Genomic DNA, 26,316 nt, shown 5'->3' on the forward strand with positions numbered 1-26,316 from the left:
CTTAGAATATGTTGGACTTTGGGGATCCCTGGGTGGCGCAGCGGTTTGGTGCCTGCCTTTGGCCCAGGGCGTGATCCTGGAGACCCGGGATCGAGTCCCACATCGGGCTCCCAGTGCATGGAGCCTGCTTCTCCCTCTGCCTGTGTCTCTGCCTCTCTCTCTCTCTCTCTCTCTGTGACTATCATTAATTAATTAATTAATTAAAATTTTTGAAAAAAACCTTCAAAAGAATATGTTGGACTTTGATATAAACCTAGAGTTTCACTTTTGGGGGATCCCTGGGTGGCTCAGCGGTTTAGCCCCTGCCTTCAGCCCAGGGCGTGATCCTGGAGTCCCAGGATCAAGTCCCACATCAGGCTCCCTGCATGGTGCCTGCTTCTCCCTCTCCCTGTGTCTCTGCTCCCCCCACCTCCCCCGTGTCTCTCATGAATAAATAAGTAAAATCTTTTTTAAAACGGGGGGTAATATAGAGTTCACTTTTTTTTTTTTTTTATAGAGTTTCACTTTTTATAAACCATATCATTAAATGGCATGACAGGGGCTGCCCAGGTGGCTCAGCGGTTTAGCACTGCCTTTAGCCCAGGGCCTGATCCTGGAGACCCAGGATCGAGTCCCGCGTCGGGCTCCCTGCGTGGAAAAAACTAAGGCCCTAAGAAGTTAAGTGACATATCTGAGGGTCATGCAACTTCTAATAAAAGGCTTAAATTGGATTTTCTTATGGGAGAGATTGATAGTTAAGCCCAGTCCTCTCTCTTCCACTTAATAATTATATAACCTTGAGCACATGCTTTAACCTCTCTGGTCCTTTGTTCCTCTTCTGTAAAATGTCAAACATCTTTGGAAGGAGCCATTTGACAAGCTTCCTTTTTTAGGTGTTGTATCTGTTAGAAAAAATGTAGGCGTCAATGATCTTGCTGCATGTGACCTTGGACATGAATCTTTTCCTCATTTGACACCGGTTGTGTATGTTTGAACTAGAACCTTTTTTATCAGGTGTCATCACAGTTTTAAATCCCATTATATACTTTTTTAAAAAGACATTTTGTGTGTCTTGTTCATGGCCTTAGTTCTGTTCCAGGGTTGATTTGTATCTAAGTATACTTTTGAAATGAAGCTTTTTGGGCAACTGGCTAGCTCAGTCAGAGCATGCAACTCTTGATCTCAGACTGTGAGTTCAAGCCCCATGTTGGGTGTAGAGGTTCCTTTTTTTTTTTTTTTTTTCAAGATTTTATTTAATTAAGAGAAAGAGAGCAAACAGAAGTAGGGAGGAGAGGGAGAAGCAGGCTTTCCCAGAGCAGGGAGCTCAACGTGGGGCTCGACCCCAGGACCCTAGCTAGGATCATGACATGAGCCAGAGGCAGATACTTAACTGACTGAGCCACCCAGGTGCCCCATAGAGATTACTTATAAAAAAAAAAAAATGAAACTTTTTGGGGACCCCTAGGTGGCTCAGTTGGTTAACTATCTGACTCTTGATTTCGGCTGTGGTCATGATCTCAGGATTGTGAGATCCTAGCTTCCAACTGGGCTCTACTTCTGCCCCTCACCCCCTGCCTCCTAAAAAAATAAATGAAGTTTTGGAATTTAAAAGTTAGTGAGGGCAGCCTGAGTGGCTCAGCGGTTTAGTGCCGCCTTCAGCCCAGGGTGTGATCCTGGAGTCCCGGGATCGAGTCCCACGTCAGGCTCCCTGCATGGAGCCTGCTTCTCCCTCTGCCTGTGTCTCTGCCTCTCTCTGTATGTGTCTCTCATGAATGAATAAATATTTTTTAAAATAAAAATAAAAAATAAAAGTGAAATTTTATATATATATATATAGCGAATTTGTGAGGCACAAAAAGTTATTTTGAAATAACTGATTTTGTTACTGAATAGGAGTTGAGATGCTCTGAAAGATATGTTTTAAATTTTTAAAGCATTACATGGCTCTTTTTAACTTGAGTTTGATATTTTTTTAATTTATTGTAGAATGATTTGATATCCTTAATTGTTCATATTTCAGAGGGATTTTGATGTGATAAAATATAGTTAAAAGGCATTTTGTGTTTTATGAGGTTTTATAGTTTCAGTTTGCATAAAAACACAAATTTAAATCTGAGTCTTCTAAAGTGGGCTTCTGAATTATGATTGAAAAGCAAACCAAGGGGAAAAAAAAAAACCTCATCTTTAAGAAACTAGCTCATGTCACTTTATTCTATAAAATTAACAGTCCTTTTCTAAGTGTGCTTCTGTGTGTTTTGTCTTGGTAACATGAGTTCATTCAGCTCTGCAGCCTCCTGACTGTATACATGGGGTTATGGACCTTCATAGAAAATGAGCTATTGCCACAATAAAAATAAGTGGGAAGGAGGAGAGAAGTAATTTGTCTTATTTTACTCAGGGAGTGTTTATGCAGCTCTGAAATGTGAGTTTATTCTTCCCAGGCTTTTACTATTAGCTCTCAGGCAGGACTACCTAATACTACTTTCTCAGCCAGCCTTTTGAAATTTGGAATTCTGAGCACTCTGAAGAGTGCTACTGTGTCTATGGAATTGACTGCCCCAGAGTCCTCATAACTCACTTGTCATGAGGGTTGTGTTCTGTGTCTTTGGTGCCCTTTCTGCTGCTTATTCAGCACATTAGTGATGCTGTTTCTCAGACTCTTGGATGGATGCGGGAGGCGATCTTAACTATTTGAGTCTGGTTGGAATAAGGGACAGCACTTCTGATGCTGAACTTCAGTTCATGAGATTTGTTAAGATTGTTTTCCTCAAAGAGGAATGCTTTTTGTCAGAGCAAAGATGATTTTTTTTCTTCCACATTTTTATACCCTTTGAACACTCGTGCCTTTGTTCTGTAGATGTTCATTCTGGACAGAGTTGAAGGTGATAGCTGCTCCCTTAATGAGTTTACCATTACTGGATCAACATACGCACCTATTGGAGAAGTGTGAGTACACCTGCCTAATCATTTAAAGGATCCATTGTGGCACTTTGGTACTTTATAGATTGGCAGTGTATCTACAGATTTTTCTGAATGTGGCTCATGTTAGTTACTAGAGTAGTACTTTTTTTTATGCACACTTTGAAAAAGAAAACAGGGTATAAGTCCTACTTTTTTCATTTTTATTTAGCTCATCTGTGGAGCCCAGTTTTTCATGGGGTGTTTCTGTTTGTTTTGTATTGATACTTATGGTGGAAGAATTTAATTAAGAACTTCTGGACTTTACTGATTGCTTCTTGATATCAAAGACACATTCTTTTATTGTCTCTAGTAGTATCAGATTTCTAAGAGCCATCACTCAAGTTCTTTGGAATATTTGCCAGGCTGTTGTCCACAAAACTATATAGCATAATGAAGTAAAAATCAATAGAGATGACCACACTGTTCTAAAAGTGTTTTCTAAAAAAAAAAAATAAAAAAAAAAAAAAATAAAAAATAAAAGTGTTTTCTTTTGATAGGCATAAAGATGATAAACCAGTGAAATGTCATCAATATGATGGTCTTGTGGAATTGGCAACCATCTGTGCTCTTTGTAATGATTCTGCATTGGATTACAATGAGGTAAGGCTCCGTATAAATGGGAAAGTAGACCTGGCGGTTCTAGTTCAAGGGTGGGGTGGGTGGAATGAAAATCCAGCCTTCCTTCCTCCCTTTGGAAAGTAAGGGTTCCTGGTTTTATTTCCTCTTTCCATTTTATCCAAGTCAGTGTGACCTAGCCAAAGAAAGCTGAGAGCCTTTCCTATGTCCTCTGACTGCTCACTGTAGTCATTTTCCTAAGAACCAGAGTGTACGTAGTACATTCTGCTTTGGTCTGGCTACTATACACGAAGAAAACCTAGGAAAGGGCATGTTTTCCCGAAAGTATAGGGTATTTGTCTATTGTTTTTGCGGGGGTGTTTGTTTGTTTGTTTTTTTAAGATGAGGACTGTTATGTCCTTGATAAACTGAAGGTTAGAGGGTTGTTTTGATGACAATAAAATTTAGCCAACAGAAATGCTCTTTCCCTTCTTTTTTACTTATATAATAATATGCTGGCTTCTATCTAAAAGATAAGGCAGTCTCCAGCAGAACCCTGGCGTGAACTCTGTAAAATGGTAACACACACTGCCACATGCTCTTTGTAAGCTCTGTTTGAATTAATATTGTGACTAGTGGCTTCTCATAGTTAAAGGAAATAAAAAGCCTAGTTATAGGGGCACCTGGGTGGCTCCGTGGTTGAGCATCTGCCTTTGGCTCAGGTTGTGATCCTGGGGTCCTGGGATCAAGTCCCACATCAGGCTCCCCACAGAGTGTCTGCTTCTCCCTCTGCCTGTGTCTCTGCCTTTCTCTCGTCTCTCATGAATAAATGAATAAAATCTGTAACAGAATGACTTAGTTATATTAGAATAAGATAATGTGCTTGGAGTATATTTTTAAGTATGTGTCCTGTGTTCCAGAGTCAGATAAAAATGGCCCCTAGAAGAATGATGTAGTGAAGGAGAAAGTTGTCCTCTGATGGGAAGTCTTTATTAATGAAAACCTTATTTACTACTTTTACACTTTCTATGCTTTTAACCAATACAGGCGAAGGGTGTGTATGAAAAAGTTGGAGAAGCTACAGAGACTGCTCTCACATGCCTAGTAGAGAAGATGAATGTATTTGATACCGAATTGAAGGGTCTTTCTAAAATAGAGCGAGCAAATGCCTGCAACTCGGTCAGTATTTAAGCTTGGTATATTGTCCATGCTGCCCCTTCTTGCTACCCCCTCTCGTAGACAGCTAAGATACATGTACCTGATCTCCTTAAACTTGTGGCATCTCCTTCCTCACATTCACTCTCAAGTCCAATGATTTGGCTATCTAAAAAAAATAGGAGGGATCACTAGATATTTTCCAACACAATTATCCATGCCCCCAAGGTCTGCCTTCTCAGAGCTCCCAATGTGGGAGCGCACGGTCCTTGCTCCCAGCAGAGCCAGGCTGCTCCTCGCACAGTGAGAGACCCACCCTCTCTCCTATACTCTCACTCCCAGATCTTTATCAGCACAGGATGAATAGTAGTATGGTTTTTATCATAAAACTTTCTTTTGACTTTATTTCCCCCTTTAGCACCCTGCTTTTCTCTTCTAGTAAAATTTCTCAAAGCAGCCATCTTAATGTATTCTCTTGTTTCACTTTTCCTGTTTTCTCGAACCCATTCCGCTCGAGCTATTTAAGCATTTTGGTGAACACACCAAGTCTCGGGCTGTGAAAGGGGCTTCAAGACCAGCCAGTCCAGTCCGGCACTTACAGGCAGGAAAAGTGAGGCCTTCTGTGACTTAGTGCAGTCTCCCAGGGTGAGGCAGAATTAGACTTATGCTCTAGTATCCTTTTTTGCATCATTTGTCTCCTTTATAATAACCATCCTGAGGATGCAAAACTCACACCAGAATTAAGGATATAGATTTCCACTAAGTGTGTCAGCTCACAGCTCACAACTAGCGATCATAGTCACTAGGGCCTGGGGCGGGTCCTATGGCATCTTGCTCCAACAAAGGTGGCTTCCATAACACAGGAGAAGTCCAGTCCCCTTGTTTCTGAGAGAGCTCACCCCCTGACGTCAGCCTGGGGTTGGGTGGTGGGCCTGGCAAAGCCACACTGCCTGACTGCTCTGTTATTAGTTGGTGTGACTAAGTCCCTCAGAGGCAGCTTTAGCTTCACAGAGACTGAGGGTTAGAATTGTTTGATTCTAGATCTATAACTACTTGATGAAGGGAAACAAGTAGTATTATGGAGCTTGAAAGTGGTACGTTAACTGTCAGAATGACCACAAATAAGGGTATGGCTCTCTGTTCTCTCATCTGCAGACTAATAAGCATTTTCTTGCTCCATGGCTGCCTTTGCCTCATTTTTTGTCTGCAGCAGAGGGGGTGGTGTGTATGTCAGAAACGATGGTCATGGGGCTCCTTCACTGAAAGTTCCCAGACCTGATCCCATGCCAATCCCCAGCCCCCAGAAAGGAGAAGTGTGTTAAAGGTGAAATGGGGGCAGCCCAGTGGCTCAGTGGTTTATTGCCACCTCCAGCCCAGGGCCTGATCCTGGAGACCAGGGATCAAGTCCCATGTCAGGCTTCCTGCATGGAGCCTGCCTCTCCCTCTGCCCCTCTCTCTCTCTCTCTTTCTCTCTCTCTCTCTCTGTCTCTCTCATGAATAAATAAAATCTTAAAAAATAAATAAATAAAGGTGAAATGGGCCTAGTGAACCATCTGGAAATAACTCCTGCTCTGGACCATGCTAATACTGGAAGAAACGGCTTTGTGTCTGTGCCTGTCCCTCATATATCTGGTACCTGCCTGGGTCCACACCTTAGAATCTCTACATGTTCCTTCAGTCTTCCTAGAGCATTTGGTACAACAAATGCTGGAAACTAAACACATAATATATGCAGTTGAGGTGATGCAGAATTCAGTAATGGTGTTTTTTTTGTGTTTTGTTTTTGTTTTTTTTTTGCTTGAGGCCGCTCTGGCAAGAGGGTGGCTATAGTCCGTCCACCCACCCTGGCACAGAAGCCACAGACATCAGTCCACTCATCACTGCCCACACTGGATGTGGGGGTTCTTGGGGATTTCTGCAGCTGTCATTAGCTTAATGTCTGAGTGGGAGGTAGGAGAAGATCAGGGTAATTCAAATAAAGGCAGAAAACCATAAATCATTTCAGTGGATACAGAAAAGCCATCTGATAAAACTTCTGTTCATGATGAGAATTCTGCAAATTTCACCTTCAAGCTGATGGTGCATTTACACAGAGCCTATAGTAATGTCATACTTAATAGAAACAGAAAAAGTTCTACTTTCCCTGTTTCTATTCAGTATTGTACTGGCAGCTCCAGTCCATGCAGTAAGGCCAGAAAAGTCAAAAGTATAAAAATCAGAAACAAGAAGTATACACTGTAGGTAACGCGGTTGTATACACGATGCAGATCTGACAACGTCTCAATCTGAAGGGTACTTTATAGTCGTCATTTACCCAAGCTGTTGCTCTCTCCATCCCTGAAACATTCCCTCCCGGGCCCTCTGCAGACTCCCTTGGCTGAATTGTCCATCTCCCACCAGGGGTAGGGAGACCCCAGGGCCCATCCTCCACCTTCCCTGTGTGCAGTTAACTCCCATGAGGTCTTTGGTCACCGTGCTAGAGTGAAGAGTGGTGGCCGCTGGCTCCCTGAAGCTCTTCAGAATAAAGAAAACAGCAGCTCTTCCAGGTACTTAGTAGCCACACTGGACAGCCACATGAGTAGCTCTGATCGAACATTCCCACCATGGTGGGAACTTCAGCAGTGCTCTGGACCACCTATTTCTGCCCCCAGTGGCCATGACTTCTTGGATTATTTGTACTAAGTGGTGTTCCTTATCCCCTGCTAGCTAATTCTTAATGCAACTGCCAGACCTTGAAACCTCCCTTGTCTTCTTCCATTTTCACTTGTTATAAAATGTCATGAAGTGATTCTTAACATTCTATAACCAGTTTCTCACCTCTTTTTCTTGTAAGTTTTTCCAGCTGCTCAGCGTGGAGGCTCCTTGAGTACACCAGGTCATGCCAGCCTGTACCTCTGTGCTCTTGGCTCAAATAGCCCTCCTGTTTTTACTCAAACATCCCTTCTGTTTTTGCTCCTGTTTCTTCTGACCATTTATGTAAAATTGCAACCTGAACATACAAATTTTCCATCCACCTTCCCTGCCTTATTAAAAAAAATTTTTTTTTCGGGCAGCCCCAGTGGTGCAGCGGTTTAGCACTACCTGCAGCCCGGGTGTGATCCTGGAGACCCAGAATTGAGTCTGTCCGGCTCCCTGCATGGAGCCTGCTTCTCCCTCTGCCCCCCCCCCCCACCCCCATGAATAAATAAGCAAGAAATCTTAAAAAAAAATTTCCTCCCCATAGCACTTTGTTTACATTCTAGTGCGTCTTTCCCAAACTAGAGGGCATGTATAAGCTTCAGGAGGGGGAGAATTCCACTTGTTTTTGTTCATTGTCTATTGCTAAATCCCCAGTGCCTGTCAGGTAGTAGTTGCTTAGTGAATACTCAGAAACGGGCATCTAGTAGCATTCCACGTTTGTTGTCTTATAGGTCATTAAGCAGTTGATGAAAAAGGAATTTACTTTGGAGTTTTCACGTGATAGAAAATCAATGTCAGTTTATTGTACACCAAACAAACCGAGCCGGACTTCGATGAGCAAAATGTTTGTGAAGGCAAGTACGGCACATTGCAGTTGTGATATTCTCACCAGGATTAACATCCTGGGTGAGCCCAGTAAATAAGATTGTTGACCTCAGTCTGTAACATTTCCAGGGGGCTCCTGAAGGTGTCATTGACAGGTGCACCCACATTCGAGTTGGAAGTACTAAAGTCCCTATGACCCCAGGCGTCAAACAGAAGGTCATGTCTGTCATTCGGGAATGGGGTAGCGGCAGCGACACACTGCGGTGCCTGGCCCTGGCCACCCACGACAACCCTCTGAGAAGAGAAGAAATGAACCTTGAGGACTCTGCCAACTTTATTAAATATGAGGTTAGCTGATGCAAAGTTTCTTCCCCCACGCCCTGCACATTCATTGTGTTCAAACAGTGCTCCTTCAGTAAAAGGTCAAATGAGTCTTGCTTTTGCCAAGAAAAAGGTGTGGTTATTTGTTTTTCTGCAGGTCAGATGCATCACCATTCCAATTTAGCTTGCTGCTTCCAACACGTGCAGTTAACAGTTTAACACAGGTCTCTTACCTTCAGGGTGGAACCCTTTAGACTTGAGCTAAAGAAACTTGTAAAGCCTATTCTGCAATTCCCATGTAAATGAAGATGTTTTTTAAATTGGGAATGTTTTTTAAACATTTGTTAGTTATTAAAGGTCAAAATATCCAAGTTGAGAGATTTCTCCTTATCTGCTCATAGGATTCCTTCCTCCCAGGTATGTGCCTTCCTGAAGCACTGCCTGGAAGGAGTAAGGCTAATTTTGGCACTTGGGCCACTAGAGTAGCCACCACTAGAGTGCTCTTAGTCCTTGGTAGGTGTTTTTCCTGATTTCAAAGGAGGATTGTCACCAGAGGTAAAGGATGATTTGGTCACAAGAATGCAGTATTTCATCCTTTCCGATTAATTGGAATTCATATTCATACTATTCCTCAGTGGATTTATATCTGTATGAATTTTAATCTTAGAGAAGAGTCACCATTACATAATTTATCATAAGAAGACGCAGAGACCTTTCCTCTTAGTGTGTGACTGGCCATTGTTGACACTAAGGAAAAGACTGGAATGTCCTGTTTAAGCGCAAGGTGATTCTTTTGCTGTAGACCAATCTGACTTTCGTTGGATGCGTGGGCATGCTGGATCCTCCAAGGATTGAAGTGGCCTCCTCTGTAAAGCTGTGCCGGCAAGCAGGCATCCGAGTCATTATGATCACAGGAGACAACAAGGGCACGGCGGTGGCCATCTGTCGGCGCATTGGCATCTTTGGACAGGACGAAGATGTGACGTCAAAGGCTTTTACAGGCCGGGAGTTTGATGAGCTCAGTCCTTCAGCCCAGAGGGATGCCTGCTTGAATGCCCGCTGTTTTGCTCGAGTCGAACCTTCCCACAAGTCAAAAATTGTAGAATTCCTTCAGTCTTTTGATGAGATTACAGCCATGGTGAGTACCTTTGGGCTCACACTACACAGACACAGCACATTGTGATTTTTGACTGTTAAATTTTTAGTACCAGCTCCCAGATTTGGAATATCCTGATTTCGGTCACAATCAGGGTTCTTTGTCTAGGGTTCTACCAACCCATAGTTGGCATGCTGTGTGTTACCTGTAGGGAAGGCTCTAAAGATGTAGACGTGTGCCTTCTGAGTCATTTGTGGAGAAATACATGGTGACACCCAGTCTTTGTCTTGATTAAAGTATACAGTTTTCTAAAAATTAAGAGAACTCATTTGTGTTCTATCACCCAATCTTCAGATAACCCTACCTGAAATTAGATGGTACTGGTCAAGCATTAAAGCTGCCTGTTGGTGGGGCATTTCTAGTATTTTTCCTCTAGTGTGATTCTTCACCCAGACACATTCATGTTTTGTAATATTTGCTTTCTGTTGTAAAACCTTAAGAAAAAAAGATGTTACTTGAAAGCAGATATTACAGATACACTTCCTTCCTCTTCTCCTCTCCCAGAGGGAACCACTGTTCTGAATTCAATGTTGGGTGTTTAGTAAGCTTAAAAAACACCCATGGAAATGATAGCTTTGTAGACAGTATTTAGTATTTTTACATGTTTGTGACCTTTGTAAATGGCATGTTATGGTTTCCACCTTTTTGCAGTCTACACCTATTCTGAGATTTCTCTGGGTGGATGCGAGTGCTGCATCGTAACTGCCATGTGGGTGGTTTTGAGTTTTGTTTGGTAAAAAAAAAAAAAAAAAAAAGTCATAGAGATGAATTTTTTTTTTTTCATAGAGATGAATTTTAAAGTCTTCTTTGTTTCATTTCCCAGGTTAAGAGTGTTTTGTGATGCCACTTTGTAAAAATGATAGTTCACTATGTCTGTGCCCAGAGGCCCCCAGCTCCATTCCTACCCCTTGCTTCAAGATGGCTGAGCCTTTTTCAGGGATGTGTGTGTGAGGTGGCGGCAGGTCTGTGTAAACCACTTCTCATGTTCCTTTTCAGACTGGGGATGGTGTGAATGATGCTCCTGCCCTGAAGAAATCGGAGATCGGCATTGCCATGGGCTCGGGCACAGCAGTGGCTAAAACTGCCTCTGAAATGGTCCTGGCGGATGACAACTTCTCCACCATCGTGGCTGCTGTCGAGGAGGGGCGGGCAATCTACAACAATATGAAGCAGTTTATCCGCTACCTCATCTCCTCAAATGTGGGGGAGGTTGTCTGGTGGGTCCCTGTGAAAGATCCCTTGTAGTCCTTGGTCTAAAATCAGGCCTTGGGATGACCAGTTTTTCAGATTATTGTTCATATGGCAGCAGCTTTGGTCTTTGGTGGGAAGGTAGAGGTTCTTCCCACCCGAGAGGGCTGTCCTGCAGCTACTCTGATGTGTAAAGGATGCTCTCAAAGATAGAAATGAGTTTAACTATATAAAGTAACATAAAATTCTTGGTTTTCTAACATTTTACTTTAACTCGAAATTAGGACAAATGTTTTATGGTGGCCAGAAAGTAAGTTCAAGCAGTCACTGTTATTGTCCATTGATATTTATTTATTTATTTATTTATTTATTTATTTATTTATCTATCTATCTATCTATCTATCTATCTATCTATCTATCTATCTATCTATCTATCTTGTGGAGATGAAGAACGTGCTAATGCTATATAAGTAGTTTCCAAAATAATCTGGGGTCTCTTTCTTTGGGTGGAAACAGTATTTTCCTGACGGCAGCCCTTGGATTCCCTGAGGCTTTAATTCCTGTCCAGCTGCTCTGGGTCAATCTGGTGACAGACGGCCTGCCTGCCACTGCCCTGGGGTTTAACCCTCCTGATCTAGACATCATGAACAAACCACCCCGGAACCCGAAGGAACCTCTGATCAGTGGATGGCTCTTTTTCCGTTACCTGGCCATTGGCTGTGAGTACAGTTTTTATATTGTGTTTTGTTTTGTTAAGATTTTTATTTATTTATTCATGAGAGAGACAGAAGCAGAGACATAGGCAGAGGGAGAAGTGGGCTCACTCTGGAGAGCCGGATGCGGGATTTGATCCCAGGACCCGAGATCACAACCTGAGTCAAAGGCAGATGCTCAACCACTGAGCCACCCAGGTGCCCCTATATCATTGATTAAAAAAAAAAAAAAAGTTCATGAGCCAAGATGTTGTAAATTCATCCCTTAAAACCACTTTTGTATCCCTGTATTATGTTAGCAAAAAATGGAGTTTAATAAACCACATACCACTTTACAGGAAAATTAGTTGTTTTAGTTATCCTTGTCATTCCTTAGGCTGTTATGAGATTTTGAGATTTAACCTAAAGGGCAAAGGGATACAGGGGTATCCCTGAGTCGGGGTCAGGCCTTATATCACCAAGCTATGAAACTAAGCTGCATTCCTCTTAAGTAGAGCAGGGAGATGTGTGTTCATCCGCAGTGCTTGGGAAACACACGGGAGCCCCAGCCACAGGTCAGGTTCTATATACGCCATCTCTGTTGACCTTGTTCTCCTGTCCCAGCTGTGGGTTCTTATCCTCACTTTAGAGCATAGGAAATGAGGCCCAGAGAATTAGAATAACTGCCCTGGGGTTCTATAGGAAGGTGGGTTGTTTATTTAATACGTTCATAGGATTTAAAATTCCAAAAGCACTCTGTGGCATAAAGTGAGAAGGTTCTCAGCCAGTCATTTCCCCTCCAACACTGAATTTCTCTTGTACCCTCTGGAAGTATGCAAGCAAATAGATCTATTCTATACACTTACTTTCCTAAGTATTGGTGTGCTATACGTACATGTGTGCTGAACCCTATCTTTGTGTATTTCTTCCTATTTTGAGGGAATTGCCATGTCATTGTCTATATAGCTGCCCTCAGCTGCCTCCTGTTCTATTGTAATTGCTGAGTTGGAGTATGAACGCGTGCATTTTGGTAGATGCTACCCACATTGGGACCATCTTTGTGGTGTCAAGTCCCTGTGTTCTCTACTGCCCTGTTGCTCTGTAATAAACTTGATCAAATCAAAACTAATTGGTTAGGGAGCAGTGGGTGCGGTGCGGTGGTTCCACAGTCGGCTTCGGGCTCTGGCATGTTGTTTGCGTGCTGCAATAACTGCTCTGGTGGCATTTCCACAAAAAGGATCTGCCAGGCCTTTGATGGAGCAGATAAGGGTATAACTGGGGGCATCATTTTCCCTAAGTCATGGGTGGTGTGATCTGGTCCTCCAGCACAGCAAGGTGCTCTGTGGAGGACATGTTAGCCCCCAGGTAGGGGGGAGGGGCCTGGCTAGCGTAAAGATCCAGCCAGTTCCCATAAGGGCTTTTTCTCCCAAATGCTGGAAGAAAAGTTGCGTAGTTTTTCTGTACTGCAGACACCCCTCCTTGCAAACCCACCATCTAGCTGCTTTGGCTGATATGAGTGAGCAGTTGCTAGTGGCAGCGGCAGACTCTCCTGTACCACAGACGTACCAGATCTCCTCTCTGGAGAGTGGCCCCCAAGGTGGCACATGCAGTGAGAGCTGTGGGCTGTAGACCCCGCCTGTGTCTCTTTCCAGGTTATGTTGGCGCTGCTACCGTGGGTGCTGCTGCATGGTGGTTCATTGCTGCCGACGGAGGACCAAGAGTGTCCTTCTACCAGCTGGTATGTGTCTGCCTTTTTTCTATCTTAGAGGCAAAGTGTTACAAGGTTGTCTTTGTGCTTTTTGTGGTTAGGTGCCTACCAAATAATCCTAATGCTCAAATAATAAGCAATTGCATCCAAAATTATTCTGAAGGACCAGGGCTTCTCTGGGAGATGGGGTGAGACCTTGTGTGGGTCTGTGTTCTGGGCTTCCTGTGGAACAGGCCATGGACCTTGGAAATGTACTTGGCTCATCAGGAACTTAATTGGGCATTTGTTGCAGAGCCACTTCCTACAGTGTAAAGATGACAACCCGGACTTTGAAGGAGTGGATTGTGCAATCTTTGAATCCCCGTACCCGATGACAATGGCGCTGTCTGTTCTAGTAACCATAGAGATGTGTAATGCCCTCAACAGGTCAGTGAGTCCTCAACAAGCTGGGGCAAGAGCTCCGCCAGCTAGCGCACTGGGGAACTGGGTGTCGTGGTTTATAGATGATTGCAGAGAAGCTCCTCCCTCCCAGAAAGAAAGAAAGAACAAGCAGCACCAGTTTTAAAAGCTTCAGTCGTCATCACCTCCAGGAAGTAGTGGGAGTGCTTAACCACATGTTCCTTATGAGACAGTGGGGGCCAAAAATAGGGCCTTCAGTGCCCACAGGGAAGGCACTCTTGCCTTTCAGCAGCAAGACAAATGGTATCAGCCAATTAAGCCAGTGATAAAAATGGAAATTTTGAAATAGCGTCAGCGTCAAGGGCAATTGAGAGCAGCTTTGAGTCCATTGAAATGGAGTCTGCTGTGCGAAGCCTAGATTTTAAATTGGAAGTTTGTCCTACATCTAAACATTCTTCCTTTAACTTTGCCACAGTAGAAACTTCACTCGGTAGAATTAGGTCAGTGGGCAATGCCAGATTAGCTGTTGCCTCGTTGAACATCATTCAAAACAGTTTTGGGCACTCGTGACAAAGGCCTTTGCCTTCTGGGTCTGCACATCTCATGTACCTCTCTTTGTCCTACAGCTTGTCCGAAAACCAGTCCCTGCTGAGGATGCCCCCCTGGGAGAACATCTGGCTGGTGGGCTCTATCTGCCTGTCCATGTCCCTCCACTTCCTCATCCTTTACGTGGAACCTTTGCCAGTAAGCGGTCGGGGGCCACAACTGAGGCTGGGGCCTAACTACCTGTCCCACAAGTCTGGGAGCTTGACAGAGCTTTTTTTGTGTTTTAGCTTATTTTCCAGATCACACCGTTGAATTTGACCCAGTGGCTAATGGTGCTGAAAATCTCCTTGCCTGTGATTCTAATGGATGAGACACTCAAGTTTGTGGCCCGCAACTACCTGGAACCTGGTAAAGAGTGTGTGCAGCCTGCCACCAAATCCTGCTCGTTCTCGGCATGCACCGATGGGATTTCCTGGCCATTTGTGCTGCTCATAATGCCGCTGGTGATCTGGGTCTATAGCACAGACACTAACTTTAGTGATATGTTCTGGTCTTGACTGACAGTTTTACATAAAGAAGATGTTTAACTTAATCAATTAATTTTTTTATTGTTTAAAGCAACTGTCTATTTCTGCTGAATTTTCACATGAACATATTGGCTGGTGAAGGAGATTTCATACTCTAGATTTTTTGTTTTGCTTTTCTGACTCCAGTGGGGCAAGATTTTCCTTTTTTATACACATAATTAAAGTGTCCATTGACATGTACAGAGAACTAACACTATTTTATGCAAATATTTTTTTGTAGATGAAAAAGCATGTACAGTGTTCTGTTTAATACTCATCCTTGTATAAAAAAATATAGTTGAGCCAGCAGACATTGTCAGCAAATTAATTGGCAGCAGATTTTAGGAAATGAATGTGTGTGTTTTTTTTCTAAAACTAAATAGCATGTATTGTGTTTTTGCATGATCATCTGGATTTAATCTGAGATCACAGTCTAATTTTTATTCATAAGCCAATTTTTCTGCACTGGGCAGAGTACTGCTACCTCAGTCAGTATTTTTTGGTTTGCCACCCCCTCACCCCCCAGCCCCTGTTCACTCCCACCCCCACCCCCCCACCCTGCTCGGCTGCTTCTCCTGTAGGGTTCCGATGGTTCTGTTTACATCAGTCTTAACAAGAGGTATGCCTGTTCTCGCTTGTGCAGAAAACATTGTTCCAGATTCAATCGACTGGGTTCATGTCCCCCCATGTAGTTTTTAAGGTTATTTATTTAAATGTCTAATGTATTTTATTGTAACAGACATTGTTTTGCCAACATTGCCTATTTCAGTGGCACTTCACAATCTAGTTTAAAAAGGAAAATAAAACATTTTAAATGGACAGAAAAATAACTGTCTTGTTTTTAACTTTTAAGTGGCTTAGCTTGAACTATCAGATGTGTTCAATTTTCTCTTAAGTTCTTAGCTCAGAACTTGAGTTTTACTGTGCTCGAGGGGAAGGTGAATTGTGTTCTGCTGCATAGGTAGCTGTAGGAATTAATGTGTAGGCGCCTGTTGTCACCCATGATACTTTTTTTGCAAGTTTCTGCTGGCCTGTTTTAGCCTGGTGTAGAGAACATAAGGGTGTGTGTGTGTGTGTGTGTACGTGTGTGTGTTTTTGTAAAAATCTGTAAATAGCACATGACCAAATGAACATATTGTATAGAACTATTTTTATTTGAATGTGGCACTAATGAACACCATGGTTACTATGATAAATGTTTGTGCATGTTCGAGATCAGTCTTACCAACAGTGTGTAAGTCATTAACTGTCCTAACTATGGTGTTTTCCTCCAATGCCTTCCAACATCCATCAACTAACGTGAGTATTCCCTAGAATCCTGATGCTTTAGCCTAAAAGTGACTGCCACCGAGTGAGCTAGCTGTGTGACACTAACGAAAAAGCCCCTTGTGTCATGCACTGCTGTGCTCTGTGGCTGTCTCCGAGAGCAGCAAGCATATGATGTGTGGTACCTGTGCACACGTGGGGTGGGTTAGCTGACCCGAGGTGTGATGCCTTTAGACTCCACGGACAGGGACTCAGCCGGATGTTGATGAGGGCCTGGTAAGAGAGAAAACTTGTTTTGCTTTGGTCCAGCTGACAGGCTGAGGGAATGCTGCCTTTGCTAATGCCAAGATGAGGATTCTCAAAAACTTGTGGTTCTTTGGTGTTTACTAGCTACAAGGACTCATCCCAAACCTTGCTACCTTGTTCAATAAAAAGTAAAATCCTAGTGAAAGCAAATAATTGAACCAGCGATTTCCTACATCCATAAGTTTGTCTCAAATAGGCTTTTTTCACCTTTTGGGTCCTCTTTTGCATCTGAGACTTGTCTTCTCTTTCTCCAGGGTACATTATAGCCCAGTTATTAGGGCATGGCTCTGCTAGCAGCCAACCAACCTAGTCATGAGCCAGAGTTGAAGGAGGCCTAGGCAGCAGCTCCCTCCCTGTGGGGTCTGTTTTTGTGAAGGGACTGGGGCCACCCCTAAGGTGTAATAGAAAGGCTCGGTGTTTGGGGAAAAGTTCATGGGTATCAAGCAGGGCAGGGGGCTGTAAGTCTCAGCCTGACACCCTGAGGCCACTGAGGAAGGGGGGCTGGTTTGTTAGGCAGAGAACATAGCAGGGAGGAGGGTTGGTTTTGCTGCTTTTGGCATTAAAAAGATGCGGGTCGAGTGACAAATGCAAGACATGCACGTTGACTGCAAACCAAGGCAGGATGTCGAGCTCCCAGGTGTGCTGTTCAGTGGAAACCAGACTTACCCAACAGTCCGTTCCTCATTCAGTTCCTTGATGCCTCAACAAAACAAGCTGAATGTGGTTTGCTGCTGTTGGAGACACGCAAGCCCCTAGAGGAGCCTGAATCGGTTGTTGTCTGTGGCTTCCCATCTTCAGGCCCACAGAGGCGGCTTGGGTACCTAATGCCTTCAGCCCGGGCAGCTGGGAGCACCCCCTTGTCGGTTCTGCTGAGAAACATGCCCCCTTGAGCACCTCACGGCAACCGTACTGTTGTGGACACAAGCCTGGCCTCAGGCCTCCTGCACTGAGGGCCACGTGCCCAGACCCTCACCCGGCACCTGCAGGAAGGCACAGGCAGCCTCTGCTTTTGCCACCATCAGGACTAGACAGGGCAGTGTCCTTTACAGACTCTACCAAAACCTGTTCGCGTTCCTGCTGATGGGCAGGTAGGCCTTGCACAGCTTTTTCGATAGGGCTTTCCTAGAAGACGGTGATCTCCCCTGTCCCCACACTGGGAGCCCGCTCCACCACTCATTTGGCATCTGCACAGAGCAGGTGACCTGTTCCTGCAGAGCAAGCTGCCTGAGCTCCCAGCCAAGCAGGGCAAGTGCCAGCCTCCCCCACAAACAGCTGCTACCACATCACCCTCAAACCTCGGGGCCTGAATGTCCTTGAGGTGGCAGACGTCAGGAATAGAAGACCACAAGCTTTAGCTCAGTGTCCTACCGCCCAGAGCCGGAGCGGTCTGCAGTGCCCACGTCATCTGTTGCCTTTTTAACGTAACCACCAGTTTTGCCAAAGCCCCCACCATGCAGCTAACAGCGACAATGGTAATCCCCAGCCTTTCCTCTTCAAAGAGGGTGGTGATGAGAGCAGCTCCTCTTCTAGGACTGGGCAGGGCTAGCCCCCTGGGAGGGAGGCGGGGAGGGAAGGGAGAGGGAGGAGCCAGAGGCTTCACACTCTGCCACACTGCTCACCTCTCCTTCACCTTCTTTACCATCTGCACTGCTAACCAAGAACTTACCCTCCTCTTGCCCATCTCCCTGCTATTACATCTGAAGCAATTATGTGTCTGCCTGGTGGGGTTCTTCTGTGAGCCAGGGTGGCCTTTGCTCTCTAGCTGGATGACACGAAGGGTCTGTTGCCAAGCCAGTACTTCTAGCTGCTATCCTATGTAGGCAGTGCCTCAGGGACAGTTAATCAGAAGTGCTGGTCTTGAAATCTTACAAGATCAAACTGTATATTCCTTCTCACTATTCCTTGTCACTATTGATCTTAAGTAGTTATTCTAACATTTCTTCCCCATAATTCATAAAGCTGATTTCCTCTCTCTTTCCTTTTCAGCAATACTGGAGTAACTGCTTCCTAAACCATTTTGCAGAAATATAAGGGTGTTCGGTTGCGTGCATGTGCGTTTTTAGCAACACATCTACCAGCCCTCTGCATGATTGATGTTGGGGGAAAAAGAAAAGTAGAAAAAAAGTCCCCAACTCATTGTGTGTTATGTGGAGGAAACGTGTATTACCAACGGGTTTAGCTTTTAAATCAAAATAATAATTACAAATGTACAACTTAGCTTAATGAATCAGAAAGCCTCTCCAGAGAACTTTGGTTTCTTTGCTGCAAGAAGAATGAGGTTCCAAAACCTTATCTAAGAACTTAGAAGCCATCAGCCAAGTCTCCGTGTTTCTCTGTGCAAAATGTCATAGTTTATATAAATGTACAATATTCAATTGTAATGCATGCCTTTGGTTGTAAGTAGCCAGATTTCTCTATGGTGTCATTTAAACATGCTACTTTTTAATTGGCCCTGTACAGTTTGCTTATTTATAAATTTATTGAAAACACTACAGGTGTTGAAAGGTTAGAATGTAGGCCTCCAGTTCATAACTTCAGTTATTTTTTTTTGAGTGTGCAAACAGCTATTTTGCACTGTATTAAATGTAACTTATTTAATGAAATCAGAAGCAGTAGACAGATGTTGGTGCAATACGATATTGTGATGCATTTATCTTAATAAAATGCTAAACGTCAGTTTATCACAAGCATGTTTGACTTTAGACTGTAAATAGAGATCAGTTGTCTATTTCTGTGCTGGTAACAAGCATTGCACAGACATGGTTTCAGGTAAATAAATCTATTCTACGATAAGTTCACAGTGTGGTGCTGACTGTTCTCCGGTGGGAGGAATGGGTGATGGGCACTGAGGGCCTCCAGCCCTGTACCCTAAAGGGTTTTGCTTTCTGGTGGGGGAAGGTCTTAGACTTGACATTCTGGGGAAGAGGTCTGCTCATGTGTCACATGATCTGTAAAAATAGTCTGCCCCAAAGTATAGGGAAAACTGTCTTGTCATTGGGGTTTTCAGAGAAAATCAGATGATTTTAAAAGTAGTCAGCAGCTTGGTTACACCAGTGGAAAGATGCTTCTCCTACTGTTCCGATGGAAAATGCAAAATTCTACACTCCTACTCTGAATAGATAAAAACAAACTAGAACAGCTGCGACAGATACCAGAATTCATCCATTTGATGGTTATTTAGTGTTTATCTACCAGGCGTGGGTTTGGGGTGGGGCATTTCTGTTTTCCAAATTTCCTAAGAGGATTCTTTTACCATTTAAAAAAAGGCAGCAAAAAAATAATAAAAAATAAATTTAAAATAAATAAAAAATTTAAAAGGCAGCGAGGCAAGGATAGATGATTCTATAAATTTAATAACAAAAAACACAAATCCTAGCAACAGTAGAGATGGAAGAAATATTTTATAACATGCAGAAAAATGAACCAGAAGTATTGACACAACCAGAATTCCACTCACCATCCACCAGTGGCCCACTACTTAACACTGTCGAAGGTCTCTGCGATCAGGCAATAGATGGGCCGATGCCTACAAGTGAAAAAACCCCAAGAGTCTTACTGGATCAATGGTAATCTCTTGTTCTTAAGAAAGTTTAATAATTTAGGGGGAGATGACATCTTGAGGTAATACATAATTCATATGTTAATGATAAATGAAAATACCAGCAGACATTTTAGTCAACATGAACGAAGAAAAAGAATAGCAGGAAGTATAGCAAACCCTCAAACCTAAAGCTCCAGTCATAAAAATGCACAGTAAGAAAGGTGGCATTTCAGCATAGTTAAGTGAAAATCAGAGTGTTCACTATGTGGCTGGTCATCTTGATATAAATAAGAAGATGTGTGGCCCCACTGGCAAAATCCCAGTGAGGTAGCATTCATGCCCATCAGCTGACAGATGGGCCCTGTGATACCAAGGAGGTGGAAAACTAGCCCTCGTTACACTGCAGAATAAGTAAGTAGCTCCAGCAAACGTATGGATGCCTCACCGTGCAGCCCAGTAGTGCGCCCCTGCACCCACCTTAGTGAGTCCTTCACATGTGCTGGGAAGAGTCACACACACACGTTTATAAAAGCATCAGAAACAACCTAAGTGAACAGCAGCAGCAGAAAAGTGGGTAAGTGCCTATGAGACAGGTTTAGATCACTTGGCAGCAATGAAAACAAGTAAACTGGAACTGCTAATATCGACAGGAATCTCCCTGCACAGTGGTGGTGTATACAAAGCTCAAAATCTGCAATAACAACAAAAAACATTTAAGTGCTACATATGTGGGTGTTCATTATGCCTGTTTGCATGTCTGGCTTTTTTTTTTTTTTTTTTTTTATAGAATACCATCAATGTACTAGGAGAGGACATGGATGATATGGATGATGACAAGCCTTTCCAAGCAGGACACAAAATCTCAGGAGAAAAGGGATAAATTGACTGTAAAAAAGGTAAAAATTTGGAAGAAAATACACCTCTAGTGTTAGGAAAATAGATTTGCTGTACCTGACAGCAAATTCCCTTCACGTGAATGGCAAAAATCAAAGGTTGATGGATACTCCTCTCTCCCTTGCAGCTGGCTTTAGAAAACTCTATTCATTCTGATGGTGAGCATGTCAACTGGCTCAGCCTTCAGAGGGCAACTTGAAAAATCACTCAGATTTTTAAACATCCATACCTTTTTTTTTTTTTTTTTTAAGATTTTATGTATTTATTCATGAGAGACACAGGCAGAGGAAGAAGCAGGCCCCATGCAGGGAGCCTGACGTGGGACTCGATCCCAGGTCCGCAGGATCACACCCTGGGCTAAAGGTGGTGCTAAACCGCTGAGCCACCCGGGCTGCCCAGATTTTATTTATTCATCAGAGACAGAGACACGCAAAGAGAGAGGCTCCCTGCAGGAAGCTTGATGCAAAAAAAAAAAGGAAGCTTGATGCAGGGCTCAATCCTGGGACCCCGGGGATCATGACCTGAGCTAAAAGCAGATGCTCAACTACTGAGGCACCCAGGTGCCCCTAACATCCATACCTTTTGATAAGCATTTCACTTTAGTGAAATCCTCCCACATATTCTCAGAATCAACATAATCCTGCTGTAGGATTGTATAGCAAAAAATTGTAAATAGCCCAGATGCCCATCAATAGGCAAGATGTTGAATAAGCTAATCATAAATACCACTGAATATCATGTAGCCTTCAAGAAACAAAAGGTAGATCTATGTGAACCAGCAAGGAGTGATACCCAATATATGTTGTCTGCCAGTGAAACATTCAAATGCAGAACAGTTTGTATAACATTTCATCATTCGTTTTTTAAAAAACAGGAGGAAGTTGGTTTCCAATAATGATGGTTACTGAGAATAACTGTAATACCATGATACAGATGGTGGATGGTGGGAGCTGGTTTTCTCACTGTTGGGAGTGGGAGGTTACAGATAAGCAGGAGTGAGGAGGCTAGGATGATTCACATGGTAATGAATTACAGTTGGACATACCAGCATAAATTCATGTTTCATTTAATACTGATACAGATGATCCTATAGAGAAATATTTCTAGTTATGTGTCTATGTCCTTGAACTAAGGACTGAAAGGGCCAAGAAGCAAGGACACTGCAGTAGCAACAAGCATACTTAGTTTCAGGTTTCTAATATTCTCCAGTGAAAGGAGTCACATCTCCTCAGAGAAATGGCAGATTCCAGAGCCAGGGCAGAAAAAGAACAATACATGCCTGGGGAACACTGAGTGTCAGGAAATGCAGAAGTACTAAACAAAAACCAATGATAAAGATGGGGTTATAGCAAAGGGACAGAAAAGCCGACTGCAAAGACTTTTCTGAATGGCCAAAACTAAAACAATTTCAGCAACAAAATAAAGGGGTATTGGATTATAATCCAAAGTATAAAATAAATATCCTTGAGTCTCCACTGACATAAACAGGAGAGACTAGAAATCTCCCATGCAGAAGAAATCCAGGTAATTTCTGTAGATAACCCTCCCTTCGGGGAGGTGAAGGCATAACTCCCGTTCCTTAAGTATGAGCACTGCAGAGTGACCTCCTCCCTAGAGTACATGTAAGTATGGATGGGAGAAAGTAACCCACAATGGAGAAACCTACAGACACTACCTCAGCCAAGTGATGTCATTTTGAGAGCATGTACCCTTGATCTGAAGTGATGAGAGTGGCATTTTACCTGTGGTCTTCCTCTCCAAAACACATAACCTCGGTCTAATCAAAGAGAAAACGTCTGATAAATCCCAAAGACACTCTGCAAAATACCTGACTGTTATTCCTTAAAAGTACTGAAGTCATCAAAAACAAGGAAAATCAGAAACTATCACAGCCAAGAAGAGCCTAAGGATACATGACAACTAAATGTACTCTATGGGATCCTGGAACAGAGAGAGGCAAAAACCAAAGAAATCTGAATGAACTATGAACTTTAGTTAATAATAACTTAGATATAGATCAAAAAACACCCCAGCTAACTTTGTTTAGAGGAAAATAAATATACTTGAAAATCTGCAGGAGATGGAAAATTATAAGTAAATATATAGAGCAGATAAAAAAAATCAAATGGAATCCTAGAAATGAAAAGCACAATCACCAAAATTAAAAACTAGGTGAATTGATGTGGCTTCAGAGTGGACAAAGCAAAATAACGAAGTGGAAGATAGATAAGAAATTAACCAGAATACAGAGGCAAAAACAAAAACAAACCTGGAAGATACGGAAGAAAGCTGAAAATACCTGGAAGATAGACTGAGAAAAGTGACAAAGCCAAACAGAAGGTATTATTTGAAGAAATGATGACTGAGGATTTCCTAGAACTGATAAAAGATAGCAATCCACAGATGCAAGAATCCCAACAAATCCCAAATAGGACAAATTATAGGAAATCCAGCTGTGGACATGGTATAGTGAACTCCATAAAACCAAAGACAAAGAGAAAATCTTAAAAGCAGCAGAGGAAAAATAAATAAAGCCATTCCTTTACCTTTATAGGAGTGATACTTGCTGGCTTTCACAGGATCAATGGAGGCCAGAAAATGAGTGATGGCTTCATGGGCTGAAAGAAATTACTCGCAACCTAGACTTCTAAACCTGGAAAAAAACATACAGTATTTAAAGAATCAAGGTAAAATAAAGATATTTTCAGACAAACAAGAACTGAGAGCTCTTCACCAACAGACTCACACTAAGGAAAATTCTAGGTGAGCTCAGAGGTAATTGCTCTAAATGGCCTGGGGTCTCTGTCACCCAGGAGCACAGTAAAGATACTGGCCAGCTTTGGATGTAGATAGACTACAGACATGTTGCTTTCCTCCAGTAAGCAGAAGACAGACATAGACAACACTAACAAATCAACAAAAGGAAAAAAATGAAAAATAGGATAATAGAAGCTGACAGCAACCCCAAATATAGCTAATAACACTCTAAGAATAAACTAGACTTGTTATTCCTGTTGTGCTATCTCTGATAGATTTAAGCATGACCCAGATATTCCTGTTTTGAAAAACAATCCAGGCTTCTAACGAGATTCCCTGAAGCAGGAAGAGACACAAACATGCCCAGCAGTCTGCTACAAACTGTTGGGAAAACAAAACTCATCACTTTTCCATCAGAATTAGTAGAAATTATAACGTATATTTTGTAATTTCAGGAACTATTCAAAATGACTTAAGATTAAGAATATACAGAGTTGGACAGCCTGGGTGGCTCAGCAGTTTATCGCCACCTTCAGCCCAGGGCCTGATCCTGGGGACCCGGGATCTAGTCCTGTGTTGGACTCCCTGCATGGAGCCTGCTTCTCCCTCTGCCTGTGTCCCTGCCTCTCTCTCTGTCTCTCATGAATAAATAAATAAAAATCTTAAAAAAAAAGAAAAGAATATACAGAGTTTAACACTTCTATCTCTTTGACATTTATAAATCATTATCTGTTAAACAGTTTTCACTGAGAATTAAAAGTTTGCTTTTTAAATAAACTCTGCTGATGGACTATATGGTTGCAAAAAGTAGGATGGTGTGCACACATAGACTTGGGCAACTTAAGATTTGTTCTAGAAAAATACACAGAAAACTATTAACTGCAGTCACTTCTAAAGAACTGGGAGAAGAAAGGCAGACTGAGCCTTTTACCATATGCCCTTTTGAAAACTGTGACTCTAACTTAAAAAATATATTAGATCCTCTGATACTAACAATTTTATAGAAAGACAAAGAACTAAAAATATCCAAAGCACTGCTAAGGATAACATGAGGGGGTCTTACTTCCAAATATTGACAATTTGTATAAAGCTGTGGTAATTAAGATAGTGCGGTGTAGGTGCTAGGACAGAAAATGTATTGATGGTACAGAAGAGTGTGCTCAGAGACCGATGTGCTTATCTGGAATACCTGACTTGGGACACAGCTGGCTTCATAGGTTGATGAGAGAAGCAGTTTTGCAATAATTGGTGCTTATGCATGTTTAAACATAAATGAAAAAAATCATTAAAAATAGACCCCTAGGGATTCCTGGGTGGCTCAGTGGTTTAGCACCTGCCTTTGGCCCAGGGCATGATGCTGGAGACCCGGGATCGAGTCCCATGTCAGGCTCCCTGCATGGAGCCTGCTTCTCCCTCTGCCTATGTCTCCGCTTCTCTCTCTCTCTGTGTCTCTTATGAATGAATAAATAAAATCTTAAAAAAAAAAAAAGATCCCTACCTTACACCATACAAATGGGAGAAGAAATTTTTGACCCTGAGACACAGATTCCTTAAGAAAATAGAACTATAAAGAAAAAGATTCATGATTTAACTACATTAAAATTAAGACCCTATGTTAATCAAAAGATACTATAAAGAGAATGAAAAGTCAAGCCATAAACTGGAAGATTCTTGTCACTCCCATTCTGAATTATATCTAGAATATACAGAGAACTCCTGTGAGTCAAAAAGAGAAAATAACTCAAAAGAAAAGTAAGGAGAGAAAAGGAATTTCATAGAATTTAATTTTTTTTAAAAGATTTTATTTATTCATGAGAAACACACAGAGAGAGGCAGAGACACAGGCAGAGGGAGAAGCAGGCTCCACGCAGCAGGGAGCCCGATGTGGGACTCGACCCCGGGTCCCCAAGGATCACACCCCTGGCCAAAGGCGGTGCTAAACCGGTAGGCCACCAGGGCTGCCCAAGAAATAAAATCTTTAAAAAAAAACAGGAACTGAAACATCCATCAATGGAACAATTAGTAAGATAGGAGTGTTCTAACCACACATTACCCACTAGAATAGTATATATTATTATTATAGCAATGAAACTATATCACATAGCAATGAAAAATGAAGTATCCTACAAAATACCTGACCAGTCCTTCTCAAAACCATCAAGGTTACAAAAACAAGGAAAGTCTAAGAAATTTTCACAGCCAAGAGGAGCTTAAGGACACATGATGACTACATCTGATGTACTATCCTGGAAGGGATCCTGAAACAGAAAAAGGACATCAGGTAAAAACTAAGAAAATTTAAATCAACCACAGGCTTTCATTAACAATAATGTATCAAGGTGCTTGGGTGGCTCAGTTGGTTTATCTGCCTTTGGTTCAGGTCATGATCCCAGGCTCCTGGGACTGAGTTGGGAGTCAAGCTCCCTGCTCAGTGGGGAGTCTGCTTATCCCTCTCCCTCTACCTTATCCCCCCACTCCTGCTCTCTAACAAATAAAATCTTAAAAAATAATAATGTATCAATCTTAGTTTATTACTTACAATCAATGTACATATTAATATAAGGACACTGTGCAAGGTAATCAGAAACTATACTATCTACTCAATTTTTCTGTAAATCTAAAGTGTTCTTTTTCTTTTTTTTTTTATAAATATTTTATTTATGGGATGCCTGGGTAGCTCAGCAGGTGAGCTTCTACCTTTGGCTCAGGGCATGATCCTGGAGTCCCGAGATCGAGTCCCATATCAGGCTCCCTGCATAGAGCCTGCTTCTCCCTCTGCCTTGTCTCTGCCTCCCTCTCTGTGTCTCTCATGAGTAAATTAA

General features: G+C 42.6%; 1 protein-coding gene and 1 long non-coding RNA gene across 5 annotated transcripts in view; one reads left to right on the plus strand and one right to left on the minus strand.

Annotated features, from left to right (window-relative positions):
• The window catches only part of ATP2A2 (ATPase sarcoplasmic/endoplasmic reticulum Ca2+ transporting 2), a 61,586-nt gene extending 42,491 nt beyond the window's left edge, over positions 1–19,095 (plus strand). For 2 of the 4 annotated variants that reach the window (XR_012019197.1, XR_012019198.1), the window contains 13 exons: positions 2,837–2,925; positions 3,438–3,540; positions 4,543–4,674; positions 8,061–8,183; positions 8,284–8,502; positions 9,278–9,613; positions 10,628–10,848; positions 11,336–11,538; positions 13,164–13,249; positions 13,512–13,645; positions 14,245–14,362; positions 14,452–16,029; positions 18,289–19,095. Coding sequence is in view for 2 of the 4 variants with exons in the window: in XM_072802482.1 (XP_072658583.1) it covers positions 2,837–2,925; positions 3,438–3,540; positions 4,543–4,674; positions 8,061–8,183; positions 8,284–8,502; positions 9,278–9,613; positions 10,628–10,848; positions 11,336–11,538; positions 13,164–13,249; positions 13,512–13,645; positions 14,245–14,362; positions 14,452–14,572; positions 18,289–18,302 (1,899 nt within the window). In the remaining 2 variants the exon portion in view is untranslated. The remainder of the gene's footprint in view (positions 1–2,836; positions 2,926–3,437; positions 3,541–4,542; positions 4,675–8,060; positions 8,184–8,283; positions 8,503–9,277; positions 9,614–10,627; positions 10,849–11,335; positions 11,539–13,163; positions 13,250–13,511; positions 13,646–14,244; positions 14,363–14,451; positions 16,030–18,288) is intronic. The other 2 variants (XM_072802482.1, XM_072802483.1) reach the window with 1 other exon arrangement.
• Positions 19,096–19,635: 540 nt separating this feature from the next.
• On the minus strand, positions 19,636–25,765 carry LOC140619290 (uncharacterized). Its single transcript, XR_012019200.1, has 3 exons — positions 25,629–25,765; positions 23,284–23,390; positions 19,636–19,828 (listed from the first exon to the last, which is right to left on the minus strand). It is a non-coding gene; the product is annotated as an uncharacterized lncRNA (long non-coding RNA).
• Between the last annotated feature and the right edge of the window lie 551 nt (positions 25,766–26,316).

The sequence above is a fragment of the Canis lupus genome, chromosome 27, assembly GCF_048164855.1.
Source record: "Canis lupus baileyi chromosome 27, mCanLup2.hap1, whole genome shotgun sequence".
Lineage (NCBI taxonomy): Eukaryota > Metazoa > Chordata > Mammalia > Carnivora > Canidae > Canis > Canis lupus.